The 17,128-nt window shown below is 44.9% G+C and overlaps 1 protein-coding gene across 1 annotated transcript; it reads left to right on the plus strand.

Annotated features, from left to right (window-relative positions):
- The first annotated feature begins 7 nt into the window (after positions 1 to 7).
- SPATA5L1 (spermatogenesis associated 5 like 1) lies at positions 8 to 11,943 on the plus strand. The gene is made up of 9 exons (XM_029575327.1): positions 8 to 197; positions 804 to 1,947; positions 2,849 to 3,034; positions 4,428 to 4,586; positions 4,767 to 4,976; positions 5,624 to 5,848; positions 9,044 to 9,178; positions 9,897 to 10,022; positions 11,454 to 11,943. Exons 2-9 carry the CDS (start codon positions 877 to 879, stop codon positions 11,634 to 11,636), a joined length of 2,295 nt encoding a protein of 764 aa, XP_029431187.1. The 5' UTR covers positions 8 to 197; positions 804 to 876; the 3' UTR covers positions 11,637 to 11,943.
- The last annotated feature ends 5,185 nt before the right edge of the window (positions 11,944 to 17,128 follow it).

Below are 17,128 nucleotides of genomic sequence, written 5' to 3' on the forward strand. Positions count from 1 at the left end.
TGTGACACCAGGCTCTTCCGCTCTGATCCAACTCTCTTGCTGGGATCCTCATTCATGCCCAGGAGCCGTAAGCAGCGAAAACAACAAATGTGCCCGCTGCTTTCTGTTTCCGGGGCTCCTCACCCTGTCAAGTGATTGTAGCTGAGCTAATTCAGAAACTGTCTTGAAAAGTCAGGACCGCTGACCACCAATTCTGGGTAAAAAGCAAATACGTTTTACACTACCCGCTCTATACAGAATTTTCCTACCTGAGTTTGAAAATAATCATTTTAGACAATAAGGGGGTTAACTTTCAAAGGGATCGAGCCATCTGCGTATGCAGTTAGCCAGCAGGATCAAAGCCTTTGGAAGTTTACCCAGCTGAGCGGCTAAATGTAAGCACTCCCAAAATGGGATAAACCCCTATAGTGTCTCTTGCCATAGTTCTGCAAAGTATATGTAGCAAAGCAGTTTTGTAGAGATTATAGCATATTCAGCTTTGTTGTAGAAAACTTAGTAGGGGGAAACTTTTTTAGTAAGCCCGCAGGATGCATAGATGCTTTTGTGCTAAAGGGAAGCCACCCAAGTAGTTTCCCTTTGAAAATTCCCTACAAGTTACATGGGAAGAAAAGTACCGCAGCCTACTCTGGTGGTTTACTTCCCTGACCCACACCCACATTCTTGGAGCAGCTAAACAGAGGGGCTTAGTTTTATTGGGAGCCTGTATTTAGATAGTCATCTGTGGGCAATTTTCAAAACCTCTGATAGATCATTTTGAAAACTGTCTTCAGGATGGGTTTTTTTTGTTTGTTTTTTTCTTTCAGAACTTTGAGAAGATGTCATATAGTTCACCTGGTATTGGTCCTTTTCTGTCCTGACTGAAATGAGCTGGCAGCCATGGATGGATCAGTTCTAAAAATGCTCCCCCTGGACCCAGAAGACTTTGGGACACAAAGATGTCGGCTAGGACCTTCAGTCCTGTCTTCGTTAGGAATTCGAATCGGTTCTCCTCTCCGGATTACCTTGCAGGATAGTGACTGTTTGTGTACGGCCTGGCCCAGAAAAGATTTGTGTGAGGGCTTCATCCAGCTTGATTTGAAATGTATAAGTTCAGATCTAATTGGAAGCAAACTGAAAAATCTAAGCCTGAACTCTAGGCACCTATATCCTCAGGCCTGCAGCAATTTAAAAAAAGTCACAGTGAGAGCAGTAGTGAAGACAGCTGGGGCCAAAGAAGGCAGCCACAGAGCTATGTTACAGGAGACAGTGAAAGAACTGCTCAGAGATGTTTACGTATCACCTTGCTTTGTGGTCTCGCTCTCAACCGTGGAAACGCCAGTCATTCTGCTTGAAATCTTTGACACAGATCCTTTAACAAAGAAGGCCGGCTTCATAACTGCAAAAACACACATACAGATTAAAGAAGTGGTCACTTTGGAGCGATACAGACATGTGTCCCAGGGCCCAGCACCATCCATTGCTGGCATGGATGACTTGCGTAGCTCACTGAAAGAGATCATTGACTTCCCCTTCCATTATCCTAAAACCTTGACAAAGCTGGGCCTTTCCTGTCCCAGGGGTGTGTTGTTGATAGGGCCCCCGGGGGTGGGCAAGACCCTTCTTGTGAAAGTTGTGGCAAGGGAAGTAGGGGCATATTTGATTAGCATTAATGGTCCCATTATACTTGGTTCGAGGCCTGGAGAAAGTGAGGAAAATCTGCGCAGGGTTTTCCAGCGAGCCCAAGAAGCGGCTGCCGAAGGGCCTACTCTCCTTTTTATCGATGAGATTGACTCACTCTGCCCCAGACGGGGAAATTCCAGCAATGCCCCAGAGAACCGCATTGTTGCTCAGCTGCTGACCCTGATGGATGGAGTGGGCAGTGAAAAGGATATAGTTGTTATGGCTGCCACAAACAGGCCTGATGCACTGGACCCTGCGCTGAGGAGACCAGGTAGATTTGACAGAGAGGTAAAAGTTTCTATATCTGAAGTTTCACTTGTCTTAATAAAGTAATTAGTTTAATTTAAAAATGAATAAATGCAACTTATACCTTGGTGGCCTCTTTAAAAGGATCTTGAAAGTTGAAATGTAATTTATTCTCTAAAAATATCTTTAAAAGTTTAATTCTATATAACTAGTATTTTTTTTTCTTTTAACTAATTTATTGCTATTTTACAGCAAAACAGAGAAATTGTATTTAGAGAAAGACCACTGGCCCTTTTAGTCTGCTAATGTAAAAGGTGCCAAAGAGACAGTAATCAATGAGTGGCTGCTCCAGCCTTCAAATGGGTCATGGTGATCCCCATTCCTAGGGCTCTGGCATGGAAGTATTTGGTAAGGCAGATGTAGTTTTTTGCTGAGGGAAATAGTGCTGGGGTAATGGTAAGCTAGTGGGAAGTAATAAACAGCATGCTTTTATTGAGAGAACTCTGCCTCATGTAAAAAGAATATCTGAAGCATCAAAGTTTAGCGAGGAAAGTGCATGTAAAGTAAATGAATATATCATGGGAAAGGTACTTTTTTTTATTGTATAGGAGTGTTATTCTTTTGTGTTTTAATGTGAAACGAGTGGGGCAAGGGTTTCCATCAGCCCACTCCCCTATACAATAAGAGGTATCTCCTGCAAGACACGTGAACGTATTATAAAGGAGCTTGGGATGTCACACTTGTAATTATCTGTTTTCAAGTTTTTTTTAAAATAGCCATAGAGAAAACTCCCCCCTACTGCTCATGGCAACAGTTGTGCCCTATAAAAAGAGGGAGTGCGCCAGTCAAGCAAGCAGTTTGGTTGGCTGAGCAGCCCCTAGTGCTTTCTAACTTCCTGATATGGAAGATCTTTGCGTTTTGTCTTTTGTTGTGTTTGTTTTAGGTTGTTATTGGGACACCGACACTGAGACAGAGAAGAGCTATTCTGGAAGTGCTGGTGTCCCGCATGCCTGTTGGTGGGGACGTGGAGCTGAGTAAGCTGGCAGAAATGACGACAGGCTATGTCGGAGCCGACCTCACAGCGCTTTGCAGAGAAGCTGCGATGCAGGCTGTACTACACAACTGTCTGGTGAGAGAGCAGAGGACACCCATTTCCATTTTATGGGGAGGCTTGTGGGTGACATTGAGATCCCTGGTTAGGTGAGTCACTTTAAGCCTCTCACTGGGTGGCATTAACGAGTTAGAGAATGGAGATGTCTACAGCAACGGCACTAGAATGGCCAACTTGGAAAACGTTAGGAGGGACATACAGGAGGATGGGAGTCCCCTTTATTAATATAGCGGAGCTCTGCAGCCACCATGCAAATTAAGAAAATATTGCTGTAAGAAGTGCATTCTTGGGGCAGCGAGTTAAGCAGGCACTAGCAGATACGCCCCATGTTCATATGGCTTCACAAGTGCTTTTCACACTAGAGCACTTTGCTTCCTTGCTAGAAAGCCTTAATTTAGAGTATGGTGGAGCATGTCTGTGAGAGGTGCTTGGGTTGACGTTAGCCAGCATTTGAGAAGGCTCCATTGTATGGGATACTTGGAGCAGGCAGTTAGCCAGTTGCTTAACTTGGCTACTTCTTTCCAGACTGGGCTGCCTGCAGAATTGAGGGGCTTTAACAAGAACTCATGGAATAGGCAGCTCAGCGGCCTGAGGAGGTTTACAAGCTACGTAAGACCAGAGATGAGCAAAATTCATGGACTTCAGCAAAAGAAGTCCTGTTGAAAGCGGCCTTGTAATCTGTGAGCCTCCTGGATCAGCAGTACCTGGGTTGTTTTAGGGATGTAGAATGATATAGAACGGGTAAATGTGAATCGGTTATTTACTCTTTCAGATAATAGAAGGACTAGGGAGCACTCCATGAAGTTAGCAAGTAGCACATTTAAACTAATTGGAGAAAATTCTTTCACTCAATGCACAGTTAAGCTCTGGAATTTGTTGCCAGAGGATGTGGTTAGTGCAATTAGTGTAGCTGGGTTTAAAAAAGATTTGGATAAGTTCTTGGAGAAGTCCATTAACTGCTATTAAACAAGCTGACTTAGGGAATAGCCACTGCTATTACTGGCATCAGTAGCATGGGATCTACTTAGTGTTTGGGTTCTTGCCAGGTACTTGTAACCTGGATTGGCCACTGTTGGAAACAGGATGCTGGGCTTGATGGATCCATGGTCTGACCCAGTATGGCAACTTGTTAAGTTCTTAGGATAGGAGTGACCAATAAAAAGCTGTCAGAAACCTCAAATGTTTATTTCTGCTCAGGAAAGAATGATCCATCTGTGAAAGTTGTCAGAATGTCTTTGTGTGTGTTCTGAACGCTAGCTATCTTTACCAATGGTTTTGTTATAGGCTGCATGAAAAACCTGCAGGTGTCTCCCACTCGTGACCTTGCAGAAAGGGTGTTCGAATTTATCAGTCCCAAGGGCCATAGCAAACCCCCAGTGCTCAGCTACTGACTGGCCTTTTTCTCTTTCAGGGTACCGTTGACAAGTCAATTAGCATGGCAGACTTTCACGAGGCTTTTAAAAAGATCTGTCCATCCTCCTTCCGAAGCTCTGTGGGACTAGCGGACATGAAACCAGTTAGCTGGGAGCAAATTGGTGGACTTGAAGATGTTAAACTACAGTTACAACAGGTAAAATGTGGACGATGTTTACCGAGCCTGTTATTGGCGGCAGAAAGAAACCTTCCGCCACCAGCCCTGGCAGTTCACCTACCCCTGTGTATTTCCTGTCTGAAGCTTTTATTTTCTCCAGGGAAGCTGTGCCAAGATGTAGTAGTAAGGACGTGTCTTCCTTGGGCTTTGTATTTGCAGAGTATTGAGTGGCCTATGAAGTACCCGGAGGCTTTTGTTAGAATGGGACTGACCCCTCCGAGAGGAATTCTCCTCTATGGGCCACCCGGATGTGCCAAAACCACCCTAGTGAGGGCTGCAGCCAGCAGCTGTCACTGTTCCTTTCTCTCGCTCAGCGGCGCTGACCTCTTTTCGCCATATGTTGGAGATTCAGAGAAGATTTTGGCTCAGGTCTGATCTCTTTTTATTTCTGTTAAGCTTTGGTGCTTTTGTCTTCCCCAGACTTACTTTCTAACAAGTTAAGTACAATTTTGTGTTCAGAAGCTTTGATAAGGACATCTAATAAGTGTAGGTCACATCAGAATCTTTCAGGTTTTACTTTACCCCATGTTTTGTTTTGGAAATTCAACTGTTGTGGATTTAGGATCAACATTACTCTGTCCTCTGACATGGTCAAGGTGACAAGCAGAGCTGGGTTTAAAAGAGAATTTGGACAAGTTCTGAAGGAAAAGTCCATAAATAATTATTAGTCGGGTAGACATGGAACACCATCACTATCTCTGGAAGAAAGCACCAAGAAACTGATCTACTTTTTGGGGGGTCTCTGAGGTACTCGTGACCCAGACTGACCACTGTCAGAGACGGGATGCTAGGTTTGATGGACCTTGGTCTGACCCAGCAAGGCACTTCATATATTCTTAGTCTTTCTTTACTTTGCTAAGTGCGCATGCAGTTTTTGATTTCTTGTATCTTTAAAGGGGAAGTAATTGTTAAAAAGAAACATACTATTGACTTGATAATTACACTATTTACAGTACATAAGATAAGACTTATCTTATGTAACCCCTTTTTTTTCCCCCCCCTGCTACCCTGAACAGGTTTTTCGACAAGCGCGAGCCAGCAGCCCAGCCATCGTGTTTCTGGATGAGATTGATTCTATCCTGAGATCTCGGTCTGGGGCCAGATCAGGCCGGGGTGTACAGGAGAGGGTGCTCTCTGTCCTTCTGAATGAACTGGACGGGGTGGGACTCAAGGTCACAGAGAGACGAGGACATCAGCTCCCTCGGTGTGAAGAGGGCCAGGAGTACGACGGGGATAAAAAGGTATTTCCAAGAGCAGACGTGAAGCAGGACAGTGTGCCTGGTCTGAAATTGGAGAAGCGGACATCATTGGTGCATGTGCTTTAAAACTTAAGTGCAAATTGACAGAATAAGACCTGGTCAGCATTCTTGATACCTTCATGTAAAATGCTGCCCCTTCTTAATCATCCTCACCACCTTCATGTTAGTCACAGATCAGGAATTAGATGCTGGGAGGATATCTGTCCCATGCTTCCCTGTACAGGGAAATTACATCCGCAGGTCTGAGATAATCGACCAGTAGTACCATTGGCTGAGTACTGGTCGATAGTCGGAAGAGTTCATATTGCGTTAAAAAGCAACAAGGGGGAGAGGTGGTGCTGCTGTGATGGATTCAGCATTTTCTCACTTATACTTTTTTTTTTTTTAATTTAAACTGAGGGAGGTACAAACATCAGAATGCAGAAAAAATACATAAGAAAAGGGCAATATCAACATTAAAATAGAATAAGCACGCACAATTCTTCTGTTCCACATACATCGGTCCCCCAACTCAATAATTATATTTTCCTTTTATCCACCTGCCCCTCAACCACAGCGATACAACCTGTCAATTGTAAAGTTTTACAATGCCCCATAATTACCACACTATCCTGTACAAAACCATGTTTTCTTGGGTTTTTTGCAGAAAGTCAGATAATTTAATTCCAGTTGTAATGCAAAAAAAAAAAAAGCAAAGACTGTGCCTTGTAGAGATCAACTTTACCTTTGCCAGACCAGGAGTAGCAAATAAAGCGAGTTATGAGGAATGAAGAGACCTAGCTAGGCTATAAGCCACTAACAAATTGACCAGAGATTTGGAGGGAGCCCAATGCACAACCCTGAAAAAAATGCCCAAGAATTTAAACAGTGCAGCTGAAAGAATAGAGGAGTTTAGTGATCATGAACCTTTCCTGATGGCTGCCTAGCTGCAGTATTTTGCACCACTTGCAGCCATGGTACAATACACTACAATAATCTACTTTATTGGAAACTAATGCATGGATACTGTCAAATCTTTTCCCTGTAGATATGGTCGCATGTGACAGATTTTACACAAATTGAAAGGCTACATACGCCCCAGAACTAACTTTTTTCTTGAATTGTTAAATGCAGAATTCCAAAACTTCAAACAAACTGCTTAGCATGCAGAGTCATCCCCCTGAACAGTTGGCATAACTGACAGAGCTCTCCCATGCTTGCCCAGCCCTAGTAGCTCACTTTTTAGGATTTTATTTGAGCTTTATTACACTCTGACCAGTCTGCAGCGGCGGACAGACAATTATTCAGATTTGAGAACTGTGTCTGCCTGATCATCTGCAGGGGTGACCCACAATTGGATGTCGTACCTGACCTCGTGTTCCATTACAACTAGCACAGTAGAGCTCAGGTAGACATTAAAAAGGAGGGGAGAGAAAACATAATCCCAAGGGACACCACAATCTAATACCATAGGGTCAGACTGCATTCTGCCCCCTACACCTGTATACACACACACCCCAATAATACTATTTAGGTTCTGTTAGGAAGAAGAGGCTCTACTCCTCCCTATCCCCATCGCCCATAGCGGAGTTAACCAAAAACTGCAATCTACAGGTCAAGGAATACACAAATAAAATCCTTGCTTCTGTCAGCTGCCATCCAGATGTTGTTAGTAATGGATGCCAAGACTACCTCAGTCCCATGCCCTTAATGGAACCCCAGTGATAGGGATGGGTAAGAAAAGCTTCATCCAAATATTCCAACAGTTGTGTGGATCTTGCCTTCTCCCCTCAAAGGGCAAGTTTGAATCAGGATAATAGTGAGAAAGTAGAGAAGAATCTAAACTACTTTTTTTTTTTTTTAAGAACAGGTTTCATTCTTCCCTGCTTCACTCTTCTTTGGGGGGGGAGATTACATCATACTCCAGGGATGAGTTTACAACGTATACCAAAATCCGTTTCCAAGACTGACAGCAGAGGATCTAAAGCGCATCATCCTGCCTTCGTCTTCTTTAAGACAAGGGTGATCTCAGCGACAGGATACTGGCACAAAATCCAATAACAAGCTAGCCTAGTTGCAGATTTAAAAAAAAAAAATCTTAATTCTTTAACTGCATTATATCGAGGGGAAAGAAAAAAGTTCTTTGAAAAAGCACACAACAGTTTAGGCTGAAGTTACAAATTGTATGGTACCTCATCTACATGGTGGGTCCACATGGTCTCTGCTGGTGCTACTGAAGCAGCCACAAGAATTCCTTTGGAAATGTATGTTTTGAAAACCTGTGCTAATTCCACTGTTGCTCTGAAATTTTTTCCTAAACTTTCATTTCAGTCACACACAAAGCACAACAAATCTGTGATAGACTTTGTCCTCTGCAGGTGCTGTGCTGCCCCCACTCCCCTCTGGACCTCTGGTTTTCTGAAGGCCCCTCCCCCTACCCCCTAGTAGATCTTTCTCTCTGGGAACTGATTCTTTTTCCCCCCCACTGACCTGAGATCTCCAGCCGGTGCTGCTGTTCAAACAATTCAGCGTGTGCGCAAGGACTGAGTCAGCTCACAGCCCTGCACTCACAGGCACCGTGGCAGCCTTGTCCACTCTGGGGTCTGGGAGGGCCGACTCGGTCCCTGCCTTGGTCAGAACAGCAGCACTAGCTGGAGATCTGAGATTGCAGCAGGGCCAGGCAAGCAATGGCAAAAAAAAAAAAAATCAGAGGACCAGCAAGAGGAAAGGGGACAGGGTTGTGATTGGAGGCCTTCAGGGTGACAGGCCTAGTGTTTGCCTGTGCAGAAATCCAGGTCTGACAACAAGCCATATTGCTAACAAACTTATCATTCTCCATCATCTTCAGCAGCCGGTTTTGAGATTCTGTATCATACCCTTCTCCATAATGGCCCTGTTTTAATTTGCTGCTGTGTATTTTGATAGCCCTGGGTCGCTGGGTTTAATTTTCTTTCCCTTGATTCATATAAATCCTAAGACTGATGTGCTTGCAGTTCACTTCCACTTCAGATGCTCATTATGTTGGATCTTGCTGCATCCTGCCTATCTTATCTCCAACTCTGAATCTGTGCACCAGTGAAGAGAGGCTTGCAGGGAGCCCAGCCTCCCAACAATGTTTTGAGCTGTAATATAATATGCAGTAGCCTGATCCCAGATCATGGTCCTCATGCTACTTTCTATGTGTATTGCCTCCATTAGCTTGAATACCAAGAAGTTTGTAACAAAGATGTTCTGATAGTGGCTGCGACAAACAGACCGGACATGTTGGATGATGCCTTGCTACGTCCCGGAAGATTAGACAAAATAATCTACATTCCCCCTCCAGATGAACAGGTGAACAAAACTGCTGTATGTGAGCAGGGGTATACAAGCCCCTAGTTCTTAATGAAACTGTGTATCTTAAACCTTTTCTCTTTATTTTTCTTGGCTGTAATAAACTTTCAGCTAAATCAGATGTTACGTTACCTATCAAAAGATTGGTTGTCAGTCAGCCGTGATGTCATGCAGATTATTCTGTGCCAGACAAGGGTGAGCGCACAGACTCTTGACTGAGCATTTAACAGAGCAGAGTGGGCCGTTCTCCAGACCTGGGACTGAGTTTCAGCCGCTTGCCACAGGTCCTGACCCTGGCCCTTTCCACCTAGCTAAAGCAGAGACCAAAATCTTTTGAGCCCCAGTTAGTTGTTCTTGGATTTGTGAATTGCCTCTTTCCATACAGTGTGACGTGATGTTTCTTTAGTGGCAAACTGTATTAATATTCAGACTGAAAATTATTCTTAGCAAGTGGCTCAGGTCACCATTTCCTTTTGTGTCTGATTCCATGGAATTTACAAGAGTTGGGCTGTGTGTGTGTTCAGCACGTTGCCTTGCAGGAGAGCTCTGGCTGGGTGTGATATCAAAGCGCCAGCTCTCAGGGAAAGGCTGCATCGCTCCCCAGCACACACTGGCCAGCCAGCAAGGGGCAAGCACACAGCCTGCAATGACTTTTTTTTTTTTTTTTTTTGTTGCTCAGATTTTATTTTTTGCTCCTGCTTTGTTTGCTTCTTCACAGGCAAGACTGGCTATACTGAAACTCTGTACTACAAAGATTCCCACTGATTCTCATGTGTGCTTGGAAAGCTTAGCAGCTGAAACAAATCTATTCTCTGGAGCTGATCTGGAAAATCTCTGTAAAGAGGTAAGAACATAAGAAATTGCCCTGCTGGGTCAGACCAAGGGTCCATCAAGCCCAGCGTCCTGTTTCCAACAGAGGCCAAACCAGGTCACAAGAACCTGGCATTACCCAAACACCAAGAAGATCCCATGCCACTGATGCAACTAATAGCTGTTATGCAATTAATAAGGCTGTTATGCAATTAGCTAGGCAGAAAACTGGCATTGAGCCAAGCCATGTAAAATGCAGTGAACCTATGGCAGCAAATACTGGGAGATACCCACAGCGAGGACCTAAGGGCCTGCTGTGGGTATCTCCTGCTGTGCTGTGGTGCATTTTCCCTATAGACACACAATGAGAAAAAGATATTTAAAACTTTAGGCCCTAAAGGGTGGATTTTCAAAGCCCTAACTGTGTAAATTCCGGCATTTACTCACGTGGCCGGGCTTTGCGCGCGCCAGGCGAGTTTTCGAAGAGGCCCGGCTACGTGCGTAAACGCCGGTAAGTGAATAAGTGCGGGGGCGTTTTCTGGGTGGGAAGGGGCATGGCGGAGGGGCGGGCCGGGACAGCGCCATTGTTCGCTGTCTCAGACTCGCACACTGGCAGCTGGAGCTGAAGGAAGTAGTGAAACAAAGGAAAAAAAATAAAAGGTAGGGTTTTAGGGGTGGGGTGGGGAGGGGAAGAGGGAGGGAATCTAGGTAGGGGGTAGGGAAGTTCCCTCCCAGCCCGGTGCGCGCATGTTAGAAAATCACTGCGCCTAGGTGTGTGCACCGGAAAACGCGCGCACATGGACGCACGTGCACACTGTGGAAAATATACCCCCAAGTGTGTGTGTGCATACAGTAACTAATTAAAGTAAGACTGATTTATTTGCGAGATGTTGATTATACTAAAAGTCAGGCCTCGGTGTGGTCCTTGATGCCCTCGGACGGGGAGAGGCAATGTGCATAGTCTGGGCTGGAAAACATATCTGTAGAAAAAGCAGATGCAAAGCTCTATGAGGGATTTTCACAGGGAAAATACCCACAGACTTAGCACACTTTTGAAAATTGCATTCTTCCTGGTTATATTCTGCAGCTGAGAGTTAGGAGTTAACATACAATACCTGGGAGAAGGAAAATAAGTCTGTGTTTATTTTTTAAGGTGCATTTTTGCTTTGTGCTGGCTGCATGCAGTGGTTCTCCAGCTAGTGCCTTTGGCTAGTTGGATTTTAAGGGCAGGCACCTCTTCCGTCTCATGAGTGTTTGGAAAATTCAGTGGGCCTGGAGTTGAGAATCACTGGCATAGGAAGAAACCATGTTCAGCCTTTTTTGCCACATAGTCTCCAATCTGTTTCTTTCAAACTTTCTCCTTATTAACATAAGTATTTTGAGATCTGTTTCACAACAGAAAGGCTTCCTCAAATGCACCTCATCCCCTGAACCGATGATAGCTCTGACCTTCCTTCTTTTACAGGCAGCTTTATTGGCATTACAAGAGAATGGCCTGGAGGCCACTATGGTGCAGCAGGAGCATTTTGTGAGATCACTGACCACTCTGAAAGCATCCATAACCCAGGAGGAGTTGGAATCTTACCAGCGGCTCTTCAAACAGCACAAATCTGACCCAGAAACTGCTAAAGAGAAAAGTTACTCCTAACAGTGACGAGAGAGGTCACCTGACACTGCTCATGCAGAGACGTGCAATGCAGGAGATGGATGATTTGTTTGTTAATCTGATGGTACACTGTGGTCTGTTTGCTACCAGGACTCTTTATGATCTCCTTTTATTTCAAATTCTTACGCCCCGCATTTCCATAGTAGTGAACAGTCCCAACCTTAGATAAAACTGTTTACCTTCATTGTATTTAAGTGGCTGACCTTTTAGCATAATTTATGACCAATTTAAAAAAAAAAACCCAACTGAATACTGCCAGGCTTTGAATGAGTTGTAATAATATTTGTGATATGTCCTGATACAAGCAAACCCGTTGTATAGTGTGACTGAAGCAGAACTACCTCTAAGTGCAAAATGTTAAGTTTGCAGCAGGTAGGAGGCAGAAGGGATCAAACGGCAGTAAGAGTTTCCCTGGCTCCTTTATTTCTTACGGCAGAGATAGGCCACTCTGCTTTTCAGGATATCCACCATGAAGATGCATGAGCTATATGAGAGAGGGATCGTTAATTCATGAGTAGAGAACCCTCTGGGTTTCCACTAGGAGGATTATCCCAGTGAATGAGGGGAATAGAAGTAGGGATAGTTGTGGGGTTTCGCTCCCCCGTGAGTGAGCTCTCACATTATATAAAAACTCCTACCCCCATCCTCAGGGGTGGACTGTTTGTTATTCCTCTTAGGGGCACCATGCTCACGCGGATTTTCTTAGTGTACTCAGGGGAAGGACAACAAAAGGAAGAAAGGGTGCCTTCACCAAACCTTGTGGAGGAAAGAGTTTTTCCACCCTTTTCCTAAGGCTTTTAATTTTACCCACCTACCTGCGTCCCATAGCACGCGGATTGGTGTCTCTCACCTAGAGAGCAGGGGTGGAATAGCATTAGTCCTGGTGGAGGAATGAGCCTGGGTTCATTCCTGGAGAGAGGAGGGGGGAAGATCTGTGGCATCCAAAGAGGAAAAAGGGAATTGGATTCAGAGAGCAACCACCAAGGACCCCGACTTTTACAGTCTGGGGAAACAAAGCAGCATGGGGGGTAACTTGCTGGTGCGGCTGTTACTACCTTTAACTGATAAGCCTCAGCTTCACCAGCAAGAGATAAGGGGGAATTGGATTCAGCAATAAACAAGGGCCCTGACTTTTACAGTCTGAGAAACTGATCAGCGGAGGAGTGATCTCTATGGTGTGGCAGGTGCTGCCATGGGCTTTCTGGAGGGATCATTTGGTCTTTGGCTGCTGTCATTTCTATTTTTCTATCCATCCGGTGTTAACCACATTCACATTATCAAGAGGGTGGAGAGAGGAGTAAGGAGGTGCCAGGCTAGTACCACAAGTGCAGTAATAAGCGACTGGACATCTGGATGAAATATGGGACTTTCAGAAGTTGGTGGATGCCACCTTAGACTGTAATAGAGGAAGCTCCTACACAGATCATGAATAGAACATAGCATTTGAGCTCAGTAACAGACTATATCAGGGGTCAGGAATCTATGGCTCACAGACAAATCTTTAATAAAAAAGTAAAAATCTAACAAAATCCCCCACCCTCCTGACGCCCCTCAAGACCTCCAAAATTAATTTACTACAACCCCCACCCTCCTGACCCCCCCCCCCCCCCCCCAAGACCTGCCAAAAGTCCCTGGTGGTCCAGCGGGGGTCCGGGAGCGATCTCCTGGACTTGGGCTGTCGGCTGCCAGTAGTCAAAATGGCGCCGACGGCCTTTACTATGTCACTGGGGTCGACCAATGGCGGCGGTAGCCCCTGTGACATAGTAAGGGCAAAGGGCCGTCGGCTGCCAGTAATCAAAATGGCATCGACGGCCATTAGATGTGTTAGATTTTTACTTTTTTTTTTATTAAAGATTTGTCTGCGAGCCCTGGACCCCCACTAGATCACCAGGGACTTTTGGCAGGTCTTGGGGGGGGGGGGTTAGGAGGATGGGGGGTTGTAGTAAATTAATTTGGCAGGTCTTGGGGGCATCAGGAGAGTAGGGGTTGTAGTAAATTAATTTGGTAGGTCTTAGGAGAGTCAGGAGCGTGGGAAGTTGTAGTTAGTATGGCTCTCACGGAATTACATTTTAAAATATGTGGGGTTCATGGCTCTCTCAGCCAAAAAGGTTCCTGACCCCTGGACTATATTAACTGGAAGCTGAATGGTACAAATGTAATAGTGCTAAGGGTGTAAAATGAATTGTAAGTACTCAGAACTTAATATTTTCTATTTCTGTCACTCCTCAGTAAAAGTTAAGCTGGAACCCAAAGCTGCTTCCAGAGTGATCATTATGGCTGTATACAAGAGTGTTTAATGCTTACTTAACTTACTGACTAATGCTCAAGGGCGAGGAAGTTAATCTTCCTCACCCCAGCCAGGGAATCTTGGACATCAGGTTAGATTAACAGCAGGAAAGGCTGTTGATGACAAAGCCATCTTTGCAGTGTGGTCTGTTTGCTACTGTCCCTTTGCAGGACCCATCATCTAACCCCCCCCCTAGGGGGGGTTAGATGTTTGCTTTACCATAGTAGTGGAGTCTTGGCTTGCTCTGTGTACTTTATTATAATACAATAAAAAAAATTATACATACAAAAACCACTCACTACATTCAGCAGTGCAGAGAGGCTAACAAAGTGATCATCTTACAGACAAGAGGCTGAAAGCTCGAGAAGAGTCATGCAGACATTTTGCAGATACTAGACCTTTAGGTGCAATTGGACTTTGTCAGGTACCAAGTTAAAAAATGGATTAAAGACTTATCCTTCTTTGTATACTTAGTGCTGAGGTTTGCTGTCAAACTGTAGAGCAGGGGTACAGGAGTATATTTAGTGCTGCACTACTGTTGGACATAAACAACTTCTTAGCAACCGAGTACTTCTGTTTCCTTCCTAGAGCAAAGGCCTGTATACAGGGCACCAGATTCCTAAACCACTTTATTTTATTGGTGTGTAATCAGCCTGCAGGAAGATAAATGAGCAACTGCCATTGTCAAATAAAGGGGCCAAGCACACTGTTTAAGCCGCAGTTGGACGCACTTTTTGGGGGCAAATCTACAGCTGCTTATGCTCTAAGGCAGGGGTGGGCAATTCCAGTCCTTGAGGGCCACAAACCTGTTGAGGTTTTAGGATATCCTAATGAATATGCATGACAGATTTGCATATAACTGAGGCAGAGTGCATGCAAATCTCTCTCATGCATATGCATTAGGGGTATCCTGAAAACCAGACTGGTTTGTGGCCCTCGAGGACCGGAACTGCCCACCCCTGCTCTAAGGGGATTAGCACGTTGCAGAACTAATGCAAATGCATGTTGAGGCTATTAGTTATTCAGCCCATACTTTTTACATTAATTTCTTAACACCTGCCCAGAGCAGCGTTTGATCACCCCAAAAAGTTGCACTGAAAAGCAGTAAGCCGAGGCCGTGCGCTGGTTAGGAAAACTGATGCTCGTACAATTGAGCACTTTCCTAACCCACACACAGCTGACCTCTCCTGGCCCCTGTCCCCAAGGAGGCGCTAGGGGTACACAAACAACCCTAGCACCTCCTTGGCAGTGTGACCCCTAGTTTAAATATTGCATGGCGCCCCAGGAGAGGTGCCTGGAGTGCCCACTTTCCTAATGCACGCCAACACTGAATGCCTGCTTTCGGCACTTTTTTTTTTTTATGCATCAGCCCCACAGAGCACAAAGATCTCAACATCACCCAGTGACAGGAGTCAGCCACTAGGGAGAAGGGAAGGGGCAGAGCATTTTGTGCCCGGCTTCACGTAGGAAAAGACTTAAAGCAGTTCAAAGGCCAAACCTTTCAAGATATGCCCCTGTTGGGGATGATCATCCATTCAGTTTTGGGAAATTTTATTTTGGTTATGAATTTCTGATGATCATGTTCTTACTTAATGAAAGTCATTGGGGAAGGTTCACTTGTGTAAATAGTTAATGCTAGTTTTGAAATTAACCTGAACTTTTCCTGTTTTAAATATCTTCCTGCTTGACCTTTATCACAGGACTGTGGTTTTACAAGCTTGTTTTGCTTTATTTTTTTGTTCCTCGTCCTCTTTTTTACTGCTCTGACCTCTGAACCCTTTCTTTATACACAGACCATGGCTGGTTTCTCCCCTCCCTAGCGCTCCCAGGTTCCCAGCCAAGGATGGAGGCCACACCAGAACAATCCCCTAAAATAGAGAGAAACTGAACTTACATAGAAACATAGAAATGACGGCAGAAGACGACCAAATGGCCCATCCAGTCTGCCCAGCAAGCTTCCCTCATACTTATCTGTTTCTCTTAGCTCTTGGTTCTATTTCCCTTCCACCCCCACCATTAATGTAGAGAGCGGTGATGGAGCTGCATCCAAGTGAAATATCAAGCTTGATTAGTTAGGGGTAGTAACCGCCGCAATAAGCAAGCTACACCCATGCTTATTTGTTTTTACCTAGATTATGTTATTCAGCCCTTATTGGTTGTTTATCTTCTCCCCTGCCGTTGAAGCAGGGAGCTATGCTGGATATGCGTGAGGTATCAGTTTTTTTCTTCTCCCCTGCCGTTGAAGCAGAGAGCTATGCTGGATATGCATCGAAAGTGAAGTATCAGGCACATTTGGTTTGGGGTAGTAACCGCCGTAACAAGCCAGCTACTCCCCGCTTTGTGAGTGTGAATCCTTTTTTCTTCTCCCCTGCCGTTGAAGTTATGCTGGATATGCTACAGTAAGGAAGGAGGAATTTACTCTGGTGGTGAGGGTCTGGGGAGGACACGATGCTTATTCTAGACATCACCTATTATTAAACCAGTACAAGAAGTATAATGCTGTACCTAGCCTCTATTCAACACCCTATGCATTTCTTATGGAAAAAAAAAATTGCCAACTTTGTCCCTTTCCCAGGATCCCCCAAAATCACTCACCGACTTTTGAAAAAGTGGGAAAGTTAGATGTAGCACTAGCAACTACCTCCACATGAAAGCTTGTTAGCTAGATCCAGTCCTTTCAAAAATTAAGGGAGAAACTGCAACATTCAGTACCATCTAATACACCTCTGTATAGCACGGAGACTAAGCACTAAATGCTGCCCAGAAGGCATGGTTTCAGTAGCGGGTCTAGCAACATTCACAGGCCCCTAGTGGGAGGGAGTCACCTACTGGTCAACTCGCGCAACCAGAGGATCGTCAATACACCGTCTCTGGTCTAAATGGGAGAGGTATGAAAATGGAATAAAACCCTGCAATTTTGTGAAAGAAAGTTTACGGCCAGTGGCCCTAGCCTCCTGCATCTGTGTAACCATAGGAGAAACCGCACAATTAACTTGTTGTTGCATAATTGAGAACCTGCCACAGAGTCAATATACCTGAACCTTTCCAGCCTCTTAATTCAATCTTTTTTTTTAAAAAAAGCTGCAGGGTGCCTGCCTTCAGCTCTGCTTCTGCTCTAGCCCCTCCCTTTGCAAGCAGCTCGCAGGGAACAGGAGGGCAGAGGTGGGGGGCGAGGCTGTCCGTAGCC

Source organism: Rhinatrema bivittatum, chromosome 13, assembly GCF_901001135.1.
Source record: "Rhinatrema bivittatum chromosome 13, aRhiBiv1.1, whole genome shotgun sequence".
Taxonomy (NCBI): Eukaryota; Metazoa; Chordata; class Amphibia; order Gymnophiona; family Rhinatrematidae; genus Rhinatrema; species Rhinatrema bivittatum.